Source organism: Chenopodium album, chromosome 22, assembly GCF_948465745.1.
Source record: "Chenopodium album chromosome 22, dcCheAlbu1.1, whole genome shotgun sequence".
In the NCBI taxonomy this organism is placed as follows: domain Eukaryota; kingdom Viridiplantae; phylum Streptophyta; class Magnoliopsida; order Caryophyllales; family Amaranthaceae; genus Chenopodium; species Chenopodium album.
In genome coordinates, this window is record NC_137855.1 from 16019375 (window position 1) to 16041626 (window position 22252).

The 22252-nt window shown below is 33.9% G+C and overlaps 3 protein-coding genes and 1 non-coding gene across 5 annotated transcripts; all 4 read right to left on the reverse strand.

Moving 5' to 3' along the window:
- Positions 1-289: 289 nt before the first annotated feature.
- Positions 290-5936, reverse strand: LOC145603614 (sucrose-phosphatase 2-like). Its single transcript, XM_081659561.1, has 10 exons — positions 5847-5936; positions 5089-5192; positions 4699-4998; positions 4486-4587; positions 4186-4374; positions 3784-4074; positions 3352-3538; positions 930-976; positions 738-833; positions 290-619 (listed from the first exon to the last, which is right to left on the reverse strand). The coding sequence occupies exons 2-9, from the start codon at positions 5146-5148 to the stop codon at positions 750-752; spliced, it is 1260 nt and encodes a 419-aa protein (XP_081515687.1). The 5' UTR covers positions 5149-5192; positions 5847-5936; the 3' UTR covers positions 290-619; positions 738-749.
- Positions 5937-10066: 4130 nt separating this feature from the next.
- LOC145605264 (zinc finger BED domain-containing protein DAYSLEEPER-like) lies at positions 10067-13688 on the reverse strand. 2 transcript variants are annotated; one of them, XM_081661314.1, is made up of 5 exons: positions 13459-13688; positions 11896-12775; positions 10592-11806; positions 10432-10489; positions 10067-10319 (listed from the first exon to the last, which is right to left on the reverse strand). In XM_081661314.1, exons 1-2 carry the CDS (start codon positions 13463-13465, stop codon positions 11988-11990), a joined length of 795 nt encoding a protein of 264 aa, XP_081517440.1. In that variant the 5' UTR covers positions 13466-13688; the 3' UTR covers positions 10067-10319; positions 10432-10489; positions 10592-11806; positions 11896-11987. The 2 variants fall into 2 exon arrangements, with proteins under 2 accessions (XP_081517440.1, XP_081517439.1); XM_081661313.1 differs by having other exon boundaries at positions 10432-11806.
- LOC145604019 (zinc finger BED domain-containing protein RICESLEEPER 1-like) lies at positions 10880-11665 on the reverse strand. Its single transcript, XM_081659975.1, has one exon. The coding sequence runs from the start codon at positions 11663-11665 to the stop codon at positions 10880-10882; it is 786 nt and encodes a 261-aa protein (XP_081516101.1).
- A 7837-nt stretch (positions 13689-21525) lies between the features above and the next one.
- LOC145606513 (small nucleolar RNA R71) lies at positions 21526-21631 on the reverse strand. The gene has a single exon (XR_014105373.1). It is a non-coding gene; the product is annotated as a small nucleolar RNA R71 (small nucleolar RNA).
- Positions 21632-22252: the final 621 nt, after the last annotated feature.

Here is a 22252-nt window from a genome sequence, read left to right on the forward strand (position 1 = left end):
TATTAATTCAAGATCAAACTTGCCTCAAATTGAAAAATCTTGTTAAAACAAGTTCTAACGACCTAAACTTACCCTACCCAAACCAGACCCGAAATGACCCGATCGAACAACCCAATTGCCGGGTCTAATTATTGTGCATAAATTTGTTTGCTTGTTTGCTTTTCTTCTTCTTCTTTTTACTGAAAATGTGGGAGTTAGATTCACTCCGTTACTTCAAGAGCTCGTCAAAATGACAAGTTGTAATTCAATTTTTGTCAAGATGAACAAATCCTATTATATGCTAAATCGTCGCAAACCTTTAGTACCTCTCCAAGACATGTTCAGATTTCACTGTTATCTCAAGATAAATTATTGTGAGGCCGTCTAATACAAAACTTAGCCTTACTAGACAAAGTTCTATAAGCCTCCCAAGTCTTAAACCATGACAATTTTAAAAAATGACCATTGTACAAAGTGCATTCATGTGACTAAAAAGGCATACACCACTCTAACCAAACTCTTTATCTATAACAGCAAACAGCGTACAGGGGCAGTAGCACTTTCGACGTTGTCTGCACCAATGCACCTTTGTATCTGTAACTTACATGGCTTTCTCAGACTTATAACTCCATATCCATTCCTGCAAGAGAAGTAAGGAGAAGTTAGTTATGTCCTCCAGATATTTAGCATTTCTACGGTTCTACCCATGAACAACCACCAATAGTAATTGTCATTCCTTCTTTTAGGTATACTTCTACCTTCTTAAGGTTCTAGAACAGCCACACCCTTTCAGTTTCTAATGTGGCTCCGTTCATCCATGTCTGGTGTACATGCATCCAAGTGAATCCTTCGGGCTGAAATTCATGCACAACTTATATCAGCAAGACTGTCAAGCTGAGTCTTTTTTGAATCTAAGGATTTAGCTGATCAACAATTTTGTGAAATGATACCTTTAAGTTCAGTAAAACTGTTGTCAAACAGCAACGGCACTCCTTACCTAGACACACAATAGCAAAATTTGTCAAGACAGCAAAAGTTCTGGTTATTTCAACTGTAAGACATAGAGATACTATGATATCACAAACTACATTGAGAGGAAAATGGATTACTCAGAACCCTTGAATATTCAATATATCAGAGCCCTTGTCCTACTATGGATGGAATATACGATAAAAGAATTCAACATTGGTTCAGAAATTATCTTCCCAAAATCATACTCTAGTAATAAAAATTATTGGCATTGAAAACCAAATCCCCTCCAGCAAAGCGAGAAGATAAGTTATCATTGAATCTGATTGGATAAAAGATTTCAATCCAAAAAGAATTTTAGTGGAGAGAATTGCATGAAAACCAACTGTGGCATATAATGTTTCTAGCAGATAAAATGTGGTTGATATTTTAAACTGCAAATCTAGAGACAAGTATGTGACACAATTCAAGGATGATAAAGATTGTAATTCAATGTATTTGGGCCATTGCAGAGTTGAGTTGCTGAATGTTCCAAGATTTCCAATCTCTACAAACTAAAGTGCAAGGCCTGCCTGCAATAGACTTCTGCAATAAGTGCTTGTGAGCTATTAAATGGTTATGAGAACTGCAGATAACCTGTAAAAGTTCAGTATCGGAAGCTACATCCGAAAGAGCAAATAGAAGTCCTTACTGCTCGATCAGCTCTGAGACAAGGTAGGACCACCAGAAAAGCAAAGAAAATTGGACAGAGTGATGAATCTTAATCATATTTGAAGAGATCAAGACAGTAGTTGCAATCTATATATTACAATACACCAAAGCTTCCCCCGGCTAACAAGGACCTAAATAACTGAAATAATCAGAATGCAGCAAATGAAATGGTCCTGCTGCTGCTCATTTGAGGATAGTACGACTATGACTCTATAAGCTAGGGATCAAATTGAGTCAAGTTCAATAAGCTCAAACTCAACTCATGGTCCAATTTGACAGAAGAAAAGCTTTAGTCAAATTGATTCATTGATCTGATGATTTCCCTAACCTGGTTCAGTGCATAAATTAAATATTAAAACAGCAAAACAATTTGGAGTATTTGTAAACATCAAACTAACAATGTCTTCCTGTACACTCTCCGAGCGCATTTTCACATGTTAGAGATACACTCAAATTTGAGTCGAGTAGAGTGATTTTGGGTTGAGTTTTGACTGTCAAACTCTGTTAACTCGAGAGTTATCTTGCCAGGCATGATGCAATCATAAGACAGTAAAGGTAAATTATTAACCTGTCTCTGGTAAATTATCTCCTAGAGTAGTACAAAATAGCAGATTATGCAAACATCAACCCTCTAAATTAATGAGTTGATCCTCCCTTTTGGAATAGAACCCCAAAATGACCAGCCTGATCAAGCTCATCAAACCCCATGTTGGTTTGGGATCTTCCTAAATTTTTGTTTTTCAGCACAAAACGCATCTTAAAGTTCTGAGAAAATGACAACAGAAAAACAGAAATCTTGATTATACTCTGTGCTTGTTTGGCTCACAAGGGAATTAAATTCCCATGGGAATTTTTATTTCATGGGAAGTAATTTCCCTCATGTATTTCCTAGGAAATGGCCATAATATGTTTGGTTGGCATCAAAGGAATCTCCAATTGCCATGAATTTCAATTGACCAAGGGAAAGTTAGGTCACAAATTTCTATTGACCAAGGGGATGTTACGTAAGTAACTTCTCATATTTTGTGGGAAATCACATTTCCTAGAATTATTTGTTTCCTCCATTTCTTTTATTTAGTGCTAACCAAACAACTACCCAATATTATACTTCCCAGTTCCCATGAACTTCAACATCCCCCATTTGCAGTAACCTGGTCAACTTTTACGGCTTGTTCACATTTACTAAACTGAGCTGAACTGAACTGATTGGAGTTGAACTGAACTGAACTGAACTGATTGGAACTGAATTGAACTGAACTAAGCTAAAATGAATATTTTATGAGAGAGGGAAATTAAGAGCTGAACTGAACTGATTGGAGCTGAAGTGAACTGAACTGAAATTAAGTAAATGTGAACAGGCCCTTATAGTATTTTACTAATTTGTTTTACTTTTTTCCTTTTTATTTTTTTATTTTTTTTTTATTTCCTCTCCTCTTTTCTCTCTTCTCTCGTATGTTTTCATGTGTTATTCATCAAATCAGGCCGTACGGAAAAGATATAGCTATGGAAATGATTTCTGCTGTACAACCTAATCCATAATAGTTATTTTTTACATCTCACAGAATCCTAACTGCAGTTTAATTGTGGTTTATGATAAGGAAGGTTCGTTAAGCAAAAACAATTAGCACTCATCAATCCCTATAAGCACGACAAAAAAAAAAAAATAGAAGAAGAAGAAGAGAGATTTATCACCTGATAATTCCCACTTGTCAAATTTCACAAGCCAAGTATCAGAACCAATCTGAGCAGAAGAAACTCGATCAACCCACACCGTAAATCTGCGACCTTGCATATGTCCATAAGACTTCTCCAGTGCATCTAAGCAGTCATAGAGAGGTTTTTCTACTCCAGAAGCATGGACAAAGACCCCTGATGAATGCTGGTTGTCAAATAACAAAAAGAAACACAAGTGGCTTTAGCATCTCAACCAAAACTATACAACATGAAAATTTTCTCAGCCTTTTAGTTATAATTGCAAAGTTGAGACCAATATGTCCTTGTATGTATGTGTTTTAGGATAACAAACTTCATGTCTAGAGGAAATACTAATTATGCAGTGCTATGATGAGGAATAAGGCTTTGATTGATTGATTGATATGATGAGGAATTCAGAATCACACGTACAAACTTTGACTTCAAATTCTGAATAAATTTCTCAGACTTATCAACTTCTCCACGTTGCCATTTCTCACAAGCCAGATACATATTAACAACTTCAAATCCCGGATTAATATATTGCTCTGAGTATTCCAAAGAGTCCATTTTATCCCTTGGTGATATACAAGGCCCTAGATCAAAATGACCAATGGCTTGTATGATACCAGCAGCACATCTTTCAGAGGAATGAAGTATATTTTGGTTGTCTTTCACGTTTAATGCATGCCATTGCAATAACTCTTCCTGTGCATTACTGACCTGCATTTGAACAGATGAGAGATGCTTGGTAACTGAAAAACCAATTTCAACTAAAATGAAAGAATACACACAGGAAAACAAATGAAGTTTTGGATATACTGAAGTACTAACCATGACACCATAAACTCCTGAAACAGTGAACAGTTCGGCATCATTTCCTGAATCACCACATACAAGAGTGTTCCTAGGAGTTTTACCATCCAATTTCTTCATCAGGTATGTGAGAGCCTGTCCTTTGCCAGCTCTTCTTGGTAACACATCCAGAGCAACCCCGCCACTATAGATAATTTTGATGTCTAACTGAGAAATAGCATATTTCCAGAGCAAGAATGTTCAAATAGAAGGGTATAACTTCTCTAAAGCATCAGGGTTTCAAAGGATACCAGAAAAAAAAAACATTTAGAGTTTTACCCCTCTTTCTACTAGGCGTGCCTCAAGAACCTCAATCACTTTGGACGCCTTGGCCTTGTCCACGAAGAAGCTAACCTTGTGAGGCCGCTGCTCAGTTTTAGACTGCAATCAACATTTGAATTTAGGCTCTACGAACATCTACTGATCCTTTGAATTCTATAAGCGCGTATATTACATTGTTTTGGAATATTTGCAAATAGCTTTAAGGGAGACCTGAAGCACAAGTTCAGAAAACTTAGCAGTTTCTTCTGTCACAATCTTTCGATCCCACTTGTAATTAAGGGATTGTTCCCAATCAACATCAGGCACGAAAGAATCCCCATAAGCAATCTCAGTTCCCACAGACATAACAGTTATATCTGGAGTTAGCAAGGGTTTTTCATTCCTCAACTCTTTGTAGCTAATAGGTGATCGTCCTGTAGAAAAAACCAGTAGGGAATCATGGCGAAAATATGCTTCCCACAGTGCATTGAACCTTAAGAGAGCATTATTCTCGGAATCATCATGATCAACCTGTGTATACCACCACCTCGGATGAACAAAACAACAAGATATTGAAACCAAAAGCGGACTAGTTTTAAGAGGGAAAAAAAAAACCAGTACCATTGTGTAGTCAAGATCTGAAACTAACATAACGCGTGCTGCATTGTCTAGTCGATCCATAGTATCATGCCCCGTATAATTACAACTTATTAACAAGTCTGTCTCTGCTCAGAAGTCAGAAATTCAGAATACATGATCATATTAGCATTAACATGAACCCGATTTTACGTTTTTTGTATTGGAATTATCTGATTTCAAACCCTCCGTGCAAAACTATTCTTCAATATCATATTTTCTCCGAGTTTTGAAACAAAATAACTAATTTCTACATTCATCAAGGATCAATTAAGTCAATTTTTTTTAGCATGTCAGTACCCCCAACACACTATAATTGATCAAATTTGACATTTTGCATATTTATAGGGCTAGGTGACCAAAACTTAGCTGTATAATAACGGATTTTCGCTTATCATATCATATAATTAAATATCATTTTTCGAACTGACAATAAAAGCATCTAACATTTTCAATTGATTCAAATTGGATTAGCTCAATTCTATCACAGAAATACATAAACAAACTGTCAAACTCATCCAATGGGAATGAAGGATCATTGCCAAAGACAAAAATAATAAAATAGTGGGTAATTCTCACCCCCCAGAAAATAGATTTAAACTGGGAAAAAAAGATGAAGAAAAAAAAAATGCAATTTCATCAAGATTGATTTATCAAGTAGATAAAAACTCAGTAAATTAAAAAAGAAAAAAGTTGCAATATTTCGGATTGAAGCCAAAGTACCAGCAGAATAACAGATTTACCCGTTTTATGAGAAGCTTGAATCTCTCTGTCTTCAGAGTAAAAAGCCAAAAAAATTTCTCAAGCGTGACAATAACAAAAGGATTCCTAATTATTATGTATGGGAAATTTCCGATTGCAAATATTTTTAATTTGAAACTAGCGTAGGCGTTGCACTGGCTGCTACTTTAATTAGACCTTGTGATTATCAATTAAGACAATTATATACATTTATTTTCATGTTTACAAAATAATTTATGATTGGCTTAGATGGTTAAGTAATTGTTTTTACAAAAGGTTCGGTGTTCAAATCCTCTTATCATTAATTTTTTTATATGAAGCAAAACAGAGTGAGTAAATTACTACCTCAAAAAGGGCCCTTGGTGAATTACTACCCTAAAACTAAAAACAATTGTAGTTCTACATCTGAAACTATTTTTATTTACTTTTTCCCTAATCAACCTACTTAACCTCTTAATGACATCATTATTTGTCTAAACTGCAAATAGTAACTTAACCTTAACTAATTAGATAAACTTTGCGCTACCTCCCAACCACCATTGCACAACCTCCGACGACCCCCCTTATCATCTCCAACAACTCCCCCATCATGAAACCCACCTCCCGCGGTCAATCCCCACCACAAATCCACCCCTCCCGTACCCTCCCGCTGCTGCTGGAGATGTTAAAGGGGGGTTGCTGGAGGTGGTGGGTAGGTGGTGCAAGAGCTTAATTCATTAATTAAGGTATAGGTGGGAATGGTAAGGGAATCTCCACCCCAAAAGTGCCTCTAGTGGGGTTTGTTGGAAAATGCAAACCTTACCACTAGACCAATCTTTAATTGGTAATTGATATTTCATGATAAACAAAAAAACACACAAAAAAAAAAAAAAATTAGTTTTATAGCATTTCTGTAAATAAATCAGCAAAATATGTCAATCAGCATGACATTTTTTGTAAATAAATCAACATTTGTAGGACTCGTATTTAATAAATTTGTTGACTTATTTGCATAAATGCCGCTGGATTTTTTATTTTTTTTAATTTTTTTTATTTTATCATGAAGATCAAGTTGTATTTTTCTCGTATACTATATTTTTTTCTAATAACACTAGACTAGTAATCCAGGTAGAGGTGAAGAACGTCCAGACCGAGTAAGGCCAAGCGAACACGGACAATGAGTTATACACCGAGTGAATTACCTGGCTAAGTTGGGTTGTCTATTCGATGTTTACAAAGTTTTATTTCTCTCTAAATTAATCGTCACATTTTTTTTAAAATTTTAATAGGGTTTGGTGACTTCATTTAATAAAAGTCATTCGACATTTAGGTTATGTTCTCTTTATTTTATTTTCATTGAATTTAAATACTTTTGTTGAATTGAAATTATATTTACTTAATTACTAAAATAAATTAATTTTACTAATTTTTACTAATTCGTTTCTCTTTACTTTAAAAAAATAATGTTTAGTAAAAATAATTTTAACCCAGAAAAAATCTAAAGCTTTGTAGAATTAACTTAATAGCAAATCTATAAAAATAGTCTACAAAAATAATTATTCCCAAAATATCCTCTTTAATAGGTTCATAAATTCAAACTAAATAGATATTTCTCTTATCTAAGTTTGCTTCCGATCCAGACCTGAATCTTAAATAATTTTATGAAAGTCACTATTAAAACAGTGACAAACCTATCATTTTATCAGTAGTTCAAATTAAGTCAAAATTATATACATTGTATTATAATTAATTATAATATAAATTAACAAATTACATTAAACTATGTATATATTATTGAAACATATAATTATGAGTATTATTAGATTAATCATAAATTTATATCATATCATTGGTGAGATTGCCGTTATTTTTAACATGACTATGTATGTAATTAGAGAATTAAACAATTTTTTTTTTCTATTAATTGATTTCAGCAAAAAGATTCTTACATCCAATATGCACGTACATTGCAAATTGAATATAAAAAAAAGCTGAACAATCGAAAAATGTCCAGACGTCAGCTACATTAGGTATATTATTGTATATATTTTGTCTTTCTAAAATTAAACATAATTTGTTGTTTTATTTAGCTAAGATATGAGACAACGAGGAATTATTGCCGAAATTGGCTCGAGTAGAAAAATAGTCCTACCAAAGAAACCTCTTAGTGTCTTCTACCTTTTTCATGTTTCACTACTTAATTTTCTTATTAATCTGTTATTATAATTTAATTTGATTTTTTTCAAATATAATTTAATTTGTTATATGGATAAAAATTGTAAATGCAAAAGTGTAGTTGTCGTGAGTCTCATTTTTATACTATTAAAGTCTCATATGATTTTCTCTACTTGTTTTTTTACTAAAATTATATTTTGTTTAACGTTAACTTCAAAACCTTACCCGATCAAATGTTATTGTTAAAAAAAGGTAAAATTGATATAAACCACCTTTTATGTCCAACTTTTTTGAAAAAACCACCTTTTATGTGTTTTTTTTAATTAAACCACCTTTTAAGTACCTAAATTTTTAATTGCACCACCCCTATTTCAAAATATGACGAAAAAATTAACTAAGACGTCAAAGGGGCCTACAACTTGTGACTTTCGCTCCCAAATCATGTATTTTTTTCACCTCCAAAAACATTTGACCCTTCCCTTTATATATATGCATAACAAAATTGAATAAAGCTCTAAAAAAACCAAACCTAATTTTGCTAGAAAAATTAAATTGTAGTATTTGTTTATTCTCAAAACCTAAATTGAGGTAATTGAAGTGGATGGTTGAGATGGAAGGGAAGGTTTTGCTATGGTTAATGATTTGGAAGTGGATGGTTGAGATGCCATTTGTTAGATTTGAAATAGGGGTGGTGCAATAATTAATTTAGGTACTTAAAAGGTGGTTTAGTTAAAAAAAAACTTAAAAGGTGGTTTTTTCAAAAAAGTCCGACAAAAAAGGTGGTTTATACCAATTTTACCTTAAAAAAATTACATACTAATCGAGATATTTTTCGACACACAAAAAGAGACATTTACATTACTTTTTTGCCAATTTCGAGCTTAATTTGAACTCATAAAGAGCCAAAATGATTCCCAAACTTACCCGAGCAATATTTATGACGAAAATATAGAAAAAAAAATATTATTTTTATTAATTAAAATAAATGATTAAAATAAATCAATTCAATCATATTATGACACGTGTCATGATTTAATCCTAATGAATAAAGGAGTAAACGACACGACAGTGATGAATCTACCATTTTATATAAGTGGAATCAAATTAAATCAAAATTAAATACATTGTATTATAATTAATTATAAATTAACAAATTATATGAAACTACATATATATTATGGAGACATATAATTATATGTATTAATAGATTAATCATAAATTTATATCACTTTTCTTATCATATCACTAATAAATAAAACCGTTCTCGCAGTTAGACCACGTGATAGTGACACTTAGCATTCCAGAATTTCACCAAGTGTCAAGCCGCGACAAATAGATATTATTGTGATACACAACATGATGCTAAGTATAAGAATTTTAGATAGATTTTTTAAGATAAAAATGTTATATAGAGTTTTATTATCGAAATACTTCTAATATTCATAAATACAAAATTAATCATAACTTTTAATAACTATCCTATAACTCGGTTTTATTTTCATCATAAAATTTATTTTTTTATAAAAAATTGAAAATAAGATCCATTTATAATATTATCCATTTATTATATTTAATTAATTAAAAAATCAAAAATCAGGAAAAAAAATTAAGTTTAATAAAAATACTTTCAGTTTAGTAAAAAAAAAAAAAATGGATCGATAAAAAAAAATGGAGAAAGATTACACATTTGATTTTCAATTCAGAAACTAGTAGAAAAGAAGCTATGGCTGAAGCTAGGGGTGCTTATCGAGCGAGTCGATCACGAGTTAGGGGGTGCTCGACTCGTGATCGCAAACTGAAACTTGTGCTCGACTCGTGATCGTGACTCGTTAAGCTCGTTAAGTTGGTGCTCGACTCGTGATCAAAAACATTTTTTTTAGCTCGACTCGAGCTCGAAAATGCTCGTTACTCGTTAAGGTGCAATGGCTCGAATCAGCTCATTAACTCAAAACTCGATTGCTCGGGTCGTAACTCGCTAAGCTCGATAACTCAGCTCGTTTAAGTTAATTTTTTTGTTTTTTTTATTTATTATTGTAACTTGACTATTTAATATTGTCAAGATGTCAACTATTTTAACACTGCTTATTTTTACATATATAATTTTTTTAAAACTACCAAGTACCAAATAAAATTTAACAGCTCAAAAAAAAAAAAAAATCCAACATAAAAAATGTATAACATTCTTACACAACAAACAATTAGAACATCAAACTACAATTATTAAAATTTATCACATAACCAAAGAAAATGAATACAGGGAATCTTTCTTGTCTCCAATTTGTCTTTGGTTGGAAATTCTTCCTTCAATCTTCTCCAATATCCTACAAAAAAATAATTTATTTCAAATACAAATTAATAAATAATAAACTTACATAAACTATAAATAATAAACTTACATACAAGATGTCAAAACTTATATATTAAGACCAATACCTCATACTTAGGAAATTGGAAGAATGATTTCTTTTGGTTCTTCTTCTCCATTGTTATTCTACAATCAAAATAATAGTATTCAGTTGAAATAATAGTATAAAAAAATTATAAAATATAAAAAAGTTTACATTCTTAAAAAATAACTATAAATTGTACTTACTTTGTTTTTTCTTTTTACTCCATGAAGGGCTCGGCACCAATCTCCGGAACAAAGCAACATTTGCACGGTTTCCGGAGTAAGTGAAGATCTATAAGGATCAATAACACGACTCCCTGCACTAAATGTAGCTTCCGATGCTACAGTAGTTATGCGAACCGCTAAGATATCAACGGCTAATCTAGAAAGCACACGATACTTCATTGATTTTTCTTTCCACCATTCCACAGGATCAAACTTTTCATTTCCATCGGTCATTAAATATCCCTCCTCAAGATATTCATCAACTTCTTATTTCTTGAATGAAGTAGCAGCTTGTGTGCTTCTCACAGCTTGCAAAAGTTGATACAAAGCTGATTCACCTCTTCCAACTTGTGTACTACTATTTCCAGCAATAGATTCACCACTTTGCTCCACATTAGGAGGGAAATACAAAGTAGCATACTCATCATAAAGTTCATGCAAAACTTCCTTAACCTTAACCAAGTTATCACGAACTTCTTGTGGAGGAAACAATTTAGGAAATGTAATTTCTACGGCTTGCATTTTCAAACGAGGATCCAACACGGATCCTATTGCCATTAGCAAATTACATTCACCCCAATACTTATCAAATCTTTCTTTCATGTTTGTTACCATGTCTCTAATAAAATCATCATGAGAATTTGAAGACTCATCTAATAACACTTTAACCCTATAAACCTCACCAAGAAACAAATTGGATGTTGGATATTCTGACCCAGATATATTATTCGTAGCATCATTGAACACTTTTAAAAATTCAAGCAATTTCTCAATTTTCACCCAATCATCAACACTAGGACAATAAACATATTCTCTATCCTCCAAAGCAAGTCTAAAAAATACCTCTTTGAATTTGATGGCACAAGCAAGCATTTCATAAGTTGAGTTCCATCTTGTCTTACATTCGAGAACTAATCTTCTATGTGGGAGGTTGAATTGTTGAACAAGCTCGGTAAACTTTTGTAACCGTTGCTCACTACCAAGAAGATAGTCAACAGTGTCATGAATATTCTTGACAATTGTTTTCACTTTCTTTAATCCATGTTGAACCATAATGTTCAAAATGTGAGCACAACAACGAACATGAAACAATTTGCCTCCACAAATTAACCTCTTAGTCGATGAAAACGTATCCTTTAATATCTCTATGCAAGAGTCATTTGCCGTTGCATTGTCCACGAAAATTGTGAAAATCTAAGAAAGGATACAAATATAACAATTAGAATCATGTATTAAAAAAACTAACATAAATTTATTACATAATTAAAGAGTGAAACACTTACTTTATTTTCAATTTCCCACTCCTTTAAACACTTGAAGATACAATTTGCTATGTCTCTACCTTTTCGAGGAGGGGGAATATGAACAAAGCTTATTATTCGTTTTTGAGTTTCCAATGACGATCAACAAAGTGAGCAGTAATAACCATGTACTCAATTCTTTGGGGCCTTGAACGCCACAAATCAGTAGTCAAAGAAATCCTATCAATACTCTTTAACAACTCTTTTAGCTTCTTTTTTTCCACATCATAAGTTTTAAAAGCATCATTTCTAATAGTATGACGAGACACATTTTTCCATTGTGGAATTCCTCTTTTCAACATCAAATTAAAACCTTCCTCCTCAACAACTGAAAAAGGTTTTTCATGCATGACAATCAAATATGCAATACCCTCCCTCATCTTTAGCATGTCAAATTTACCATCATGTAATGCACTAACAAAAGTAGAATTTGGTGTTCCGGCACTAGAATCAGATGGTAAAAAATTCAGTTTTGATTGTTTCCGCAAATTACCCTGTCTTGTTGCACATTTTTTTAAGTGACGACTATAATGAGTAGTACTACCAGACTTAAGAACTTTAAGTTTTTCAAGACAATGTGTACATTTTACAAACCATTGTTGATTAATTAATATAGGTTCGGTAAGTTCTTTCCAAACCTCAGATTGTCGTGCTCTCTTAAAAGGGCCAGTAGGAGGAACCGGATCCCGAATAGTTTCATTAGTGTTTGTTGGTGCGGGAATTTCCTCAACATCATCTTCCTCATCTTCGGCATCCTCCATTTCATCATTGAGATTGACATAAAATTCTTCAACAATTGGCCTAATAACAGGGTCCATTGAAGATGTAGGAGTAGAGTCTTTGTCAGCATTACTTGACAAATCTGCATGAATATAAAGTAGAATGAACAATATGGTTCATATAAATTTCATTATCACAAATTAAGTAATGTAAAATATACAACTATCAATTGAGAATATAGGACAGAAAATAATAAATAAATAGAACATACATTTTGTGACTATGCACTGATCGAAATTAATGTATATATGGTATTTGGTCAAGTGTAAGATAGTTTAAGGTTATAAACTTGAAATGGTAAACATATTTATAAATTATACTTGTATGAGATACACCTTTTAGTTAGATCAGACCGGCATTTACATGATTCATATAATATGTTTGCCCATTTATATGTGCGATAGCCGATAGCAATGCTCATGTAAGATTATCATAGGTTTGTAAGACGTGGATTTTCAAAGTGCACCATTGATTATAACATACTTTATCATAATGAAATTAAAAATCAACAAAAGATAATTAATGACATTAGTGAAAGTGGTGGACTGGTTTTGATTTCATAATAAGCAAACACAAAAAATGCCCAAATTAATTGGATAAACGGATTTAATCACTTAAAACTTTGGCAAAAAATCACCCAAATTAATCATGTAATTTCTCAAGAACATAAAAAATTGTCCAACTATATGAATAAATTTTATCAATATCTAACAAAACTACAAGAACAACTACAGATCTACAAGAAAAGAGAGTAATAAAACAAACCTGCCATATATTAAAAGCTTGTTCTTTGTCAAAATTTCCTTCAAATTGATGTTGATCTCTTCTTCCTTCCTCAATAATTCATATCCTCTGCGAGCTTTAATTCAGATTTGAGAAAAAATTGAGAAAAAATTGGAAGGGTGAGTGCGGTGTAGTAGTGGCTAGAAGAGGACTAGGGTTTTTGTTTTCTTTGGAATGGCTGAATGAGTAGCAAGTGGTTAGTGGAAGTTAGAAAGTTTAGATTTCTTACGAAGGTGAATTATTATTATTATTTTTTCATTTTTTTGTTTAATGGAAAGGTGAATATTACTCCTTTTTTTTTTCTTTTTTTTTAAAATTTTTTTATTGTATACATATATATTTGTAAAAATTGTTTATGGGACTTTTTTTTTTTTTTTTTTTAATTTTTTAAAAATATTTTAATAATAAAATACTATCGAGCTGCTCGCGAACTTATCGAGTCGAGCAAGACCTTGCTCAACTCGTGCTCGTTAAGGTTTCGAGTCGAGTCGAGTTCGAGTCGAGTCAACTCGAGTCGAGTTTTGACCGAGCGTTGACCGAGTCGATCTCGAGTTGCTCGCGAGCTGCTCAACTCGATTAGCACCCCTAGCTGAAGCACATGAGACGGAATTGGAGAAGGCTAATGAAGAACAGAGAAAAGGAGACAATCCTCAGGGCCAAATATCAAGGATTGAGAATTTCCTATAGAGATGAGGAAGGATTTCGGAGACACAAAGAATAAGCATTGTTGATGAAGATGACAATGATGATATCTCGGAGGATGAAGAAGTGCCAGAGGAGGTGCTTAATGATAAAAGATGCCCTGTGATACAATTATCAAAAGAAGAATAGAAACAATAATCTTTCTAAAGCAAGAAGTGAGACTATCCTACTAAGAATGTTTTCATATATTTGACCCGGTCAAGAGGGCGTCATCCCCTGGGGCGGTGAGCTTTCTCGGGGTAGGACAACAAGTATCACGGGCGGATTTGTTGAGCCAAGATCAAAACTTCCCCGACTAAGCTTAAACTTTCGGATTAAGTCTTGCGATCAGAATTCGAACACGCCGCGTATTACTGGGAAGGATCAAACCATGGGAACGAATCCACGATTAATGGAACAAAAGGCGGCTGAAATGGCCTAAAACATGGAAGACTTCTTTGATTATCAAGATGTTCAGTGTAATACTCCGTATTTTTATACGTATTTTTATTTTAAATAAGTATTTTGTGAAGTATTTGTGATGGATTATGGATTGGAAATTATTGTTTGGCATGTTATATATGAACCACACTTTATTTATGGCATGTTAGGATACATGTTTAATTAAACTACATGTTTAATTACGTTTGGAATATTGAAAATGAATTTATTTATGGTTCATGTAATTTTTTATTGATGCTATAAGCATGAGGAAGGAGCTAATTAAGTGTCTTTGTACACGAGGGCTAAATCATATTTGGTGCCTTAGTGCACCTAAGGTGTTTTTAACACCGAGGGATAGGATTTGTGACGCTTTATGCGTTTAAGGTGTCTTTGACACCGAGGTAGATTTAAAAAGGGTTCAACATTAAATATTATGTGATCACTAATTATTCAAGAATTAAATTGGTATGTTTGATTGTTTGAATAATTATCATGATTGAATGTTTATAGTTTGAGAGTCATCACCAAGTCTAATAATATGTAAATAACGTAAAGTGAAAGAGATTACGCACTAAAACTCTTGGAACGTATATACCTTGAGTATCAGCATATGGGGGGGAGTTATGCGACTTTATATTTGACCATAACTTCTACTAGAGTACAGGACGCTGTACATTCCTATATTATTATGAGCAGGAATTCCGCCACTTACGAGTGGTTATTTTATACTAGCACGGTTAGCTCCCATGCTAGTATCCCTTTATTGGGGCAGGTTAGGGGGAAACCCGTTCGATGCGTAATCAATACTAAATAAATTATTTAGCTGTCTAGTTAAGAAGTTTTGTTGTATGTTGCATGCTTGTAAACAGGAGTAACGAGGTAAGTTGCGTGTTGATTGGTGATAGCATGATAGTGTGTTTAAATACGCTTATGTAAGTCAGCTTTGTTGATTGTGTCTTTGTTGGCCTTGTCTTTACCTTGGCCTTATGATGACCCATTTTTAATGGAGGGTAAAGGAAACAAGTAGAGAGAAGCTTTTCAGGTGATGAAGCATATTCATGGTGGGGCATGAGTGAAGAGCGAATCATGCTAGTTTCCATAAATTTTTATAATGTGTTAAATGCTTTAATTATTTTTATGATACTATTGTTTATGAGACTAACGCAAGGTTTTGAAGTTGGTTTGATTTTAATAAGAGCCTACAATGGTTCCAAGTTGTAGGTTAACTTTATTTGACTTTGGTTTTACTTTGGTTTGACTTTACTTTCGTTTGGTTGACTTCTTAAGTTGACTTGTTTTGAGTTGTGACTTTGATAATTGCCTTAGCCGTTTTTATGGTGGCGGTAATATCTTAGATTTTCCTATATTGAGTTTTAAAAAGAGCAAAACAGGTATTTTAAAGGAAAGGAATTTCTAGGGTGTTATATTCAGTGGAAAAATAGGTTACATGGGTTTAATGAGAAGATTGAAGAAGAAATGGAACATCAAAGGAGAACTTGCACTGACTGATATAGGGTATAATTACTATATTGCGAGATTCACGAGTCTAGCGGATTACAACTTTGTTCTCACGCGGGGTCCTTGGATGCCGGATGATAATTAATTTTTTACTATAAGGAAGTAGATTCCAAACTTTGTTCTTGATGATTCTCCCTTGAAAGTGCTCACAGCTTGGGTGCAAATTCCCAACCTCCCTGTTGAATATTTTTGACATATATTTTCTGAATATAATTGGTTCTAAAATAGGGAAAGTGCTTAGAGTTGATAAGACCACAAAGCAAGTTGAGAGTGGCCAATTCGTTAGGCTAAGTGTGGAAATTGATTTGACTAAGCATGTACTATCAAAGTTCTGGTTGAAAGGTCATATATGGAGAGTTCAATATGAGGGCGTACATGTGGTATGCTTCAAATGTGGAAAACTAGGACATGTAGAAGATGATTGTCCTTGGCTCAAATGGATGGAAATAATTCGTCGACTATAATTCATGACAAATCCTTGCATAATCATGAACCTAAACCAGAGGAAAGAGAAGATTTTGGTTCTTGGATGTTGGTCAAGAAAACCGGCGAGGAAGAAAAATGTAACCAAGCTAGGCAAGGGCAATACTAGTGGTGTAAAACCAGCTACAGGTGGCGCTAAGGTGGCAGAGCATGCAGGTGGCAAATGGAAGAACTAATTCTTGAGAAATGTTAGGCAAAAATATCTCGAGAATAACTGAAGGCATTAATTTAGGAAGTGGTTCAAGATTTGATATCTTGAATGTGCAAGAAGAGCAAGTTAATGAGATAATTATGGAAGGGAATCAGGGAATTGATAAAACTGTAGAGTTGGCACACGATAAAGATGGAGATAAGGAATCTCTCGTCAATTAATTTAGGAGATAATACTTAGCCAGCTAATAATATGGAAAATACTTTCCCGAAATTTTCTGCAAAAAGTATCTTTGGTAACAAAGATCACAAGGGAAATCTCAATAAATAATGTTTTACTAAGAATAGAAAAAAAAAATCCCATAATTAATTCAAGTGTGCCTTTGAAGGATAGTACAAATAAATTTGGTGATATTATTAATAAAATTAATGCTACCCCGAGTCAAGGAAAAGAAAATACATTGGCCACTTTGGAAGGTGATGTAACAAAAAGTAAGTATCAAGCTATCCAATCCCCAAGCCAACTCACGAGCCTAAGAAGCAAAGCAAAGCCAACACCAAGCTTGATATGAAAAAGATGAACAAAGATCTATTTTTGATGGAAAATAAATAAAGATTTGATCTTGGATAAGATGTAAGAGAACAAGCTAAAAAAATAAAACACCAAGTAGATTTTCTAGCAAATGACTTGATTCACTCGTCACAAAGTCTAATAAAACAAGGGTGTTAATCTGATCAATCACAAAATTTGATAAAAATTCAATTTATGTCTACAACAAGCCCAATCATCCTTTTATTTATTTAAGCTAATTATTCCTCTCTCAAATTATCTCTTATGAGCCCAAATAATTCTAACCTACTCCACACTATAAATATCCCTTTAATCCCCAAATTTTTGCCACACAAGAATCAAAGGGGTAAGTTTTATTTTATGTTTCTTTTCTTTTCTTCTTTTCCTTTCCTTAAATTTTTCCTCCTTTCTTTTCTTATTTTTTTTATTTCTTTCTTTGGTGCTCCTTGGTTCATGCGTGAACCACCACATGACATGGTCACCTGCTGCCACATCATCACCGACGACACCCGCCTCCGGCGACCACCCACCAGTCGTCGTCCAGCCGTCGGCCACCACCCATGGTGGTTCCTACTCTCTCCTCTTGTTTTTAATTTATTTTATGTAGTATGTCTTTTGGGTTTTGATTTTAATTGTTGAAATATTATTAGTATGTTTTATAATTGTGTTTTGATAATTAAAGAGTATAAATTTCATATTATAAAGGGTTTTAATTTCATATTTTATAAAATATTAAAAGTTAGGGTTTTTAATTTATTCAAGACTTGATTTTTAGGGTTCTTGTATAAATTTATTTGGGGCTTTTATATACTCAATGATTCTATGGATTAATTAAGCATAAAAGTGATGTTTAGATGAAGTTTTGGAGGGTTTTTAATTAATCAAAAATACTGGAATTTTGCCTAAAGTCTTATTTTTAGTGTTTTAAAAAGGGTGTAATTACCCATTAAAGAGGAGTTTAATTGATGGTTTTTAAATAATTTTCAGATTATTATAAGTTGCTTAAAGTGAGTTTAAGTTGCTGAAAATTGTATATACAAGGGTAATTGATGTAGTTTTATTGTGCTTGTGAGACTAACACAAAGGTTTTAAGTATTGTTCGGTTTTAATAAGGGCTTACAACGGTTCCAAGTTGTAGGTTGACTTAGTTTGACTTTGGTTTGACTTTACTTTTGTTTAATTTGACATTTAATTTGACTTGTTTTAATGGTTTTAAAGAGAATCTTCTGCTGTGTGTCTTTGATAAATGCCTTAGCCATTATCACGGTGGCAGTAATACCTTAGAATTTCTTATCTCGTGTTTTAAAAAGGGTAAAACAGGTAGTTTAAAGGAAACGAATTTCCAGGGTATTACACAGTCGTTCATTCGGATCATAGTAGCCCTTTATTCATCTCGTGAAATGGATTTGTAACGATGTAAGCGCTTCATAGACCTTTTAGATTTCAAGCCACTTGGTTAACTCATGAGAAATTCAAGCAATTTGTGGCTGAAAAGTGGGATATGAACTCATTGACAAAACTCTCTACAGACTTGCAAAACTGGAATAGAGATGTGTTTGGTAACATCTTCAAACAAAAGAAAATTCTTCTTGCACGTATTGTTGGCATCCCAAAAAAGATAGTTGTACGGGTGGATAGAGGACTTATAAAGTTGGAAAGTAGATTGCATAGAGAGCTTGATGAAATCTTGGAGAGAGAAGAAATTATACGGTATCAAAAGGCCTAACTGGATTGGATAAAAAAATAGAGACCGCAACACGACTTTTTTGCACTTGAGAAATGTGGTTCGAAGATGGAAAAACAAAGTGGTAGCTTTGAATGGGAATGATGATCAATGGTTGCATGAAAAAACTAAGATTAAAGAGCATGTTGTAAACTATTTTTCGAATTTATTCAAAGAGGAGGGGGAACATGCTCATACTGATCTGCCGCTATACATATTCTCTGAATTATCGATGCAAGATTAGGCTGCTTTGACTAGACCATACTCATGGCTGAAAATTGAGAAAGTATTGAAGGACATGGGAGCTGATGAGTGACATTTATGGAACTCATTTGATCTCTTTTTGGATGAATTTCATTTCATTTTATTGCTCTTTTCTTTAGTTTTCCTTAGTTTTATTCTAGTTTTCTTCATTTTATGCTTTTTGTAGTTAGTTTCCTTATTTTATGCATTTTCTAGTTTACTTGCTATTTTTCCCTTTTACTTGCTTTTTATCCTTTGTTTGTAGGTTGTGATTGATTGTCCAAGGATTCCCGAGCTTCCTCTCCATGGTCTTTCATTGTTTTTCATGCCTAATGCTTGTGCAAAGAGTTTCAAGTCAAGGGTGGATCCAAGGACCATGCTTCAAGGCCTTATATATGCTTTTCTCATGGCTTATACTCTTCAAGAATTCCAAGGAAGTTGCTGCCTACCTTGTCCTCCATCACCATCACCTAGGATGTGTGCACCACATGAGCTAGGACGAAGAAGAAGAAAGGGGGTTGCCAGATTTGTGCGGGCGCACTCGGGGAGTGTGCGGCCGCACATTAGTCGAGTGCGGCCGCACACCTGGTGCGTGCGGGCGCACCTTTCTGGGTGTGTTCCCGTGCGCGCCACTCTTTCTCCTCCGAGCGCCCGCACCGGCGTGGGTCTATTTTTGGACGTCAATCCTAACTTCCCCTTTGTATTTATAGTTATTTCTTCCATTTTTAGGGAGAGAATTAGATCTTCATTAGTTAGAATTAGATTAGATTAGATCTTAAAGAGAGAAAAACACTAGTTCTTAGCTTTTTAGATAGAGAAAATGTGGGTTTGATGATTGATGATTGAAGATTGCTACATTTGATTTGATTTCTATCAAGTTTGTAAGGATTCTTTACTCTTTAATGCAATTTAATGTTTGATTTCATTAGTATTGTTGTTTGATTTGGTTGATTAATAGTTTGATTGATTTGGATTGAATTTGTTGATTTCAATTGATGAATTTGGGTGTGATGATTAGTTTAGCTTTAATTTTAATGTTTTTTATGGATTGTGAGTAGTTTTATTGCTAGGGTAGTGGTGAAGCATGTATTGATGATGAATTGAGATTAATTTGGGGGAAATTGATTGAGTTGATAATGTGATTAAATTGGTTGATTGATTTTGTGCATGTGTGTGCTTGATTAGGCTTGATCACCCTTGTTATTCACACTAGATTGCATTGTGAGTTCACATTGATACGGACCATTGATTTGTGGCTTACATTAACTCGATTGAGATATCTTGTGATGTTTCCTAGTTAGTGTTTGATGTAGGCGCTAATTAGACCTCTAGGAGAATAGCATGATGTGCTCTTTTGGTTGCAATTTCGGTTTTCCTTCACATTGCTTGACTTGATTAGTTGATTTCCCAAGTTGATTGAACTTCATTGTTGATGCATGTGGATCCATTCCCCTAGTGCCTTTTCATTTGATTAGTACAAGCTTTTTGCATTGCCTAGCTTAGCTCTAGTTTCTACCATAAACCCCTACTTGATTTCGGAGTAGCTTGACACTAAGCAATATACATTCAACCTCCATTCCTTTGGGTTCGACCTTGACTTATCACTACACTTCATAGGGGTTTGTTGAGTTACAAATTTTGTTTGATTGGGTGGGGTGGTAGCCCAACAACCTAACGTTCTTCATCCCATCAAAATGGCGCCGTTGCCGGGGAATGGTGCTTTGAGTGCATGTTGTTGTTGAGTCTATTCCACTTTATTTGCAAAATACAAAAAGATTTTACACTTTAGGCTACACTTGTAGCCGTGCTACTAATATTTTCTTTGAGTTTTGTATTCATAGATCCCAAGCCATGGGAGGAAATACAAGAGTTGCCTTGAAGGAACTAGGAGTGGCCGGTGCATATAGGTATGAGAGCGGCATAGCTCCACCTACAATACTGGAAATTGACTTTGAAATTAGGCCGGCAATGATCACCCTAATTGAGAGGAGATAATAGAGTGGGGCTAAGAATGAGAGCCCATTGAACCATCTTAAGGAGTTTGAAAAATATTGTAACACAATCAAGGTCAATAGAGTATCTCAAGAGTTTATCCGTCTTAAGTTGTTCCCTTTCTCTCTCATAGGAAGATCTTTGGAATGGCTAGATAAAGAAGTGAAGCCCAATTCTTTGAGAACTTGGGATGATGTCACCAAAGCTTTCTTGTTCCGTTTCTATCCTCAAAAGAAGACGGCGGAGGCAAGAGCTTTGATTCAAGGGTTCAAGCAAAAGCCAAATGAAAGTCTCTATGAAGCATGGGAAAGATTTAAGGATTATCAAAGAGAGTGTCCACACCATGGGATTCCTGCCTATCAAATCATACATATCTTCTATGGTGGGTTGAGTTCTCATGGGAGAGCAAGTTTGGATGTCGGAGCCGGAGGCCCAATCATGAACAAAATGGAAGAAGAAGTGGTTGATGCAATTGATGAAGTGGTTCGTCATTACATGAATTGGCAAGAAGTGGAGAGAGAGCCAACAAGCAAGGGTTGCTCAATCGAACAACTTAGTGCCATCAATGATTTGACTACTTTGATTGCGGATTTAGGGAAAGAAGTTGTGTCTCTCAAAGAAAAGCTTGAGAAGCCCCCTTCCCAAGCTCTAATTCTTCCCTCCCAAATTAAGGGGAGAGGTACATCTTCTCACTCTAACTCTAATATTTCTTCTTGTTGCATGATTGTAGAATGTTGGCCTTGTGAATTATGTGGAATGAATGATCATGATGCTTCTATGTGCCCGAATGTTCCTTGTGATGAATGTGATGAAATTGAAATAGAACATGTGAATTATATCAATGATCATGCTTGTGAACCTAGAATTGATGTTCAAAGGAATGTTGGATATAGGAATTATCATATGAATCATGATAATTATAACCAAAATGGAGGTTGTAGAAATCATGGATACCAAGGGGTTCATGGTAA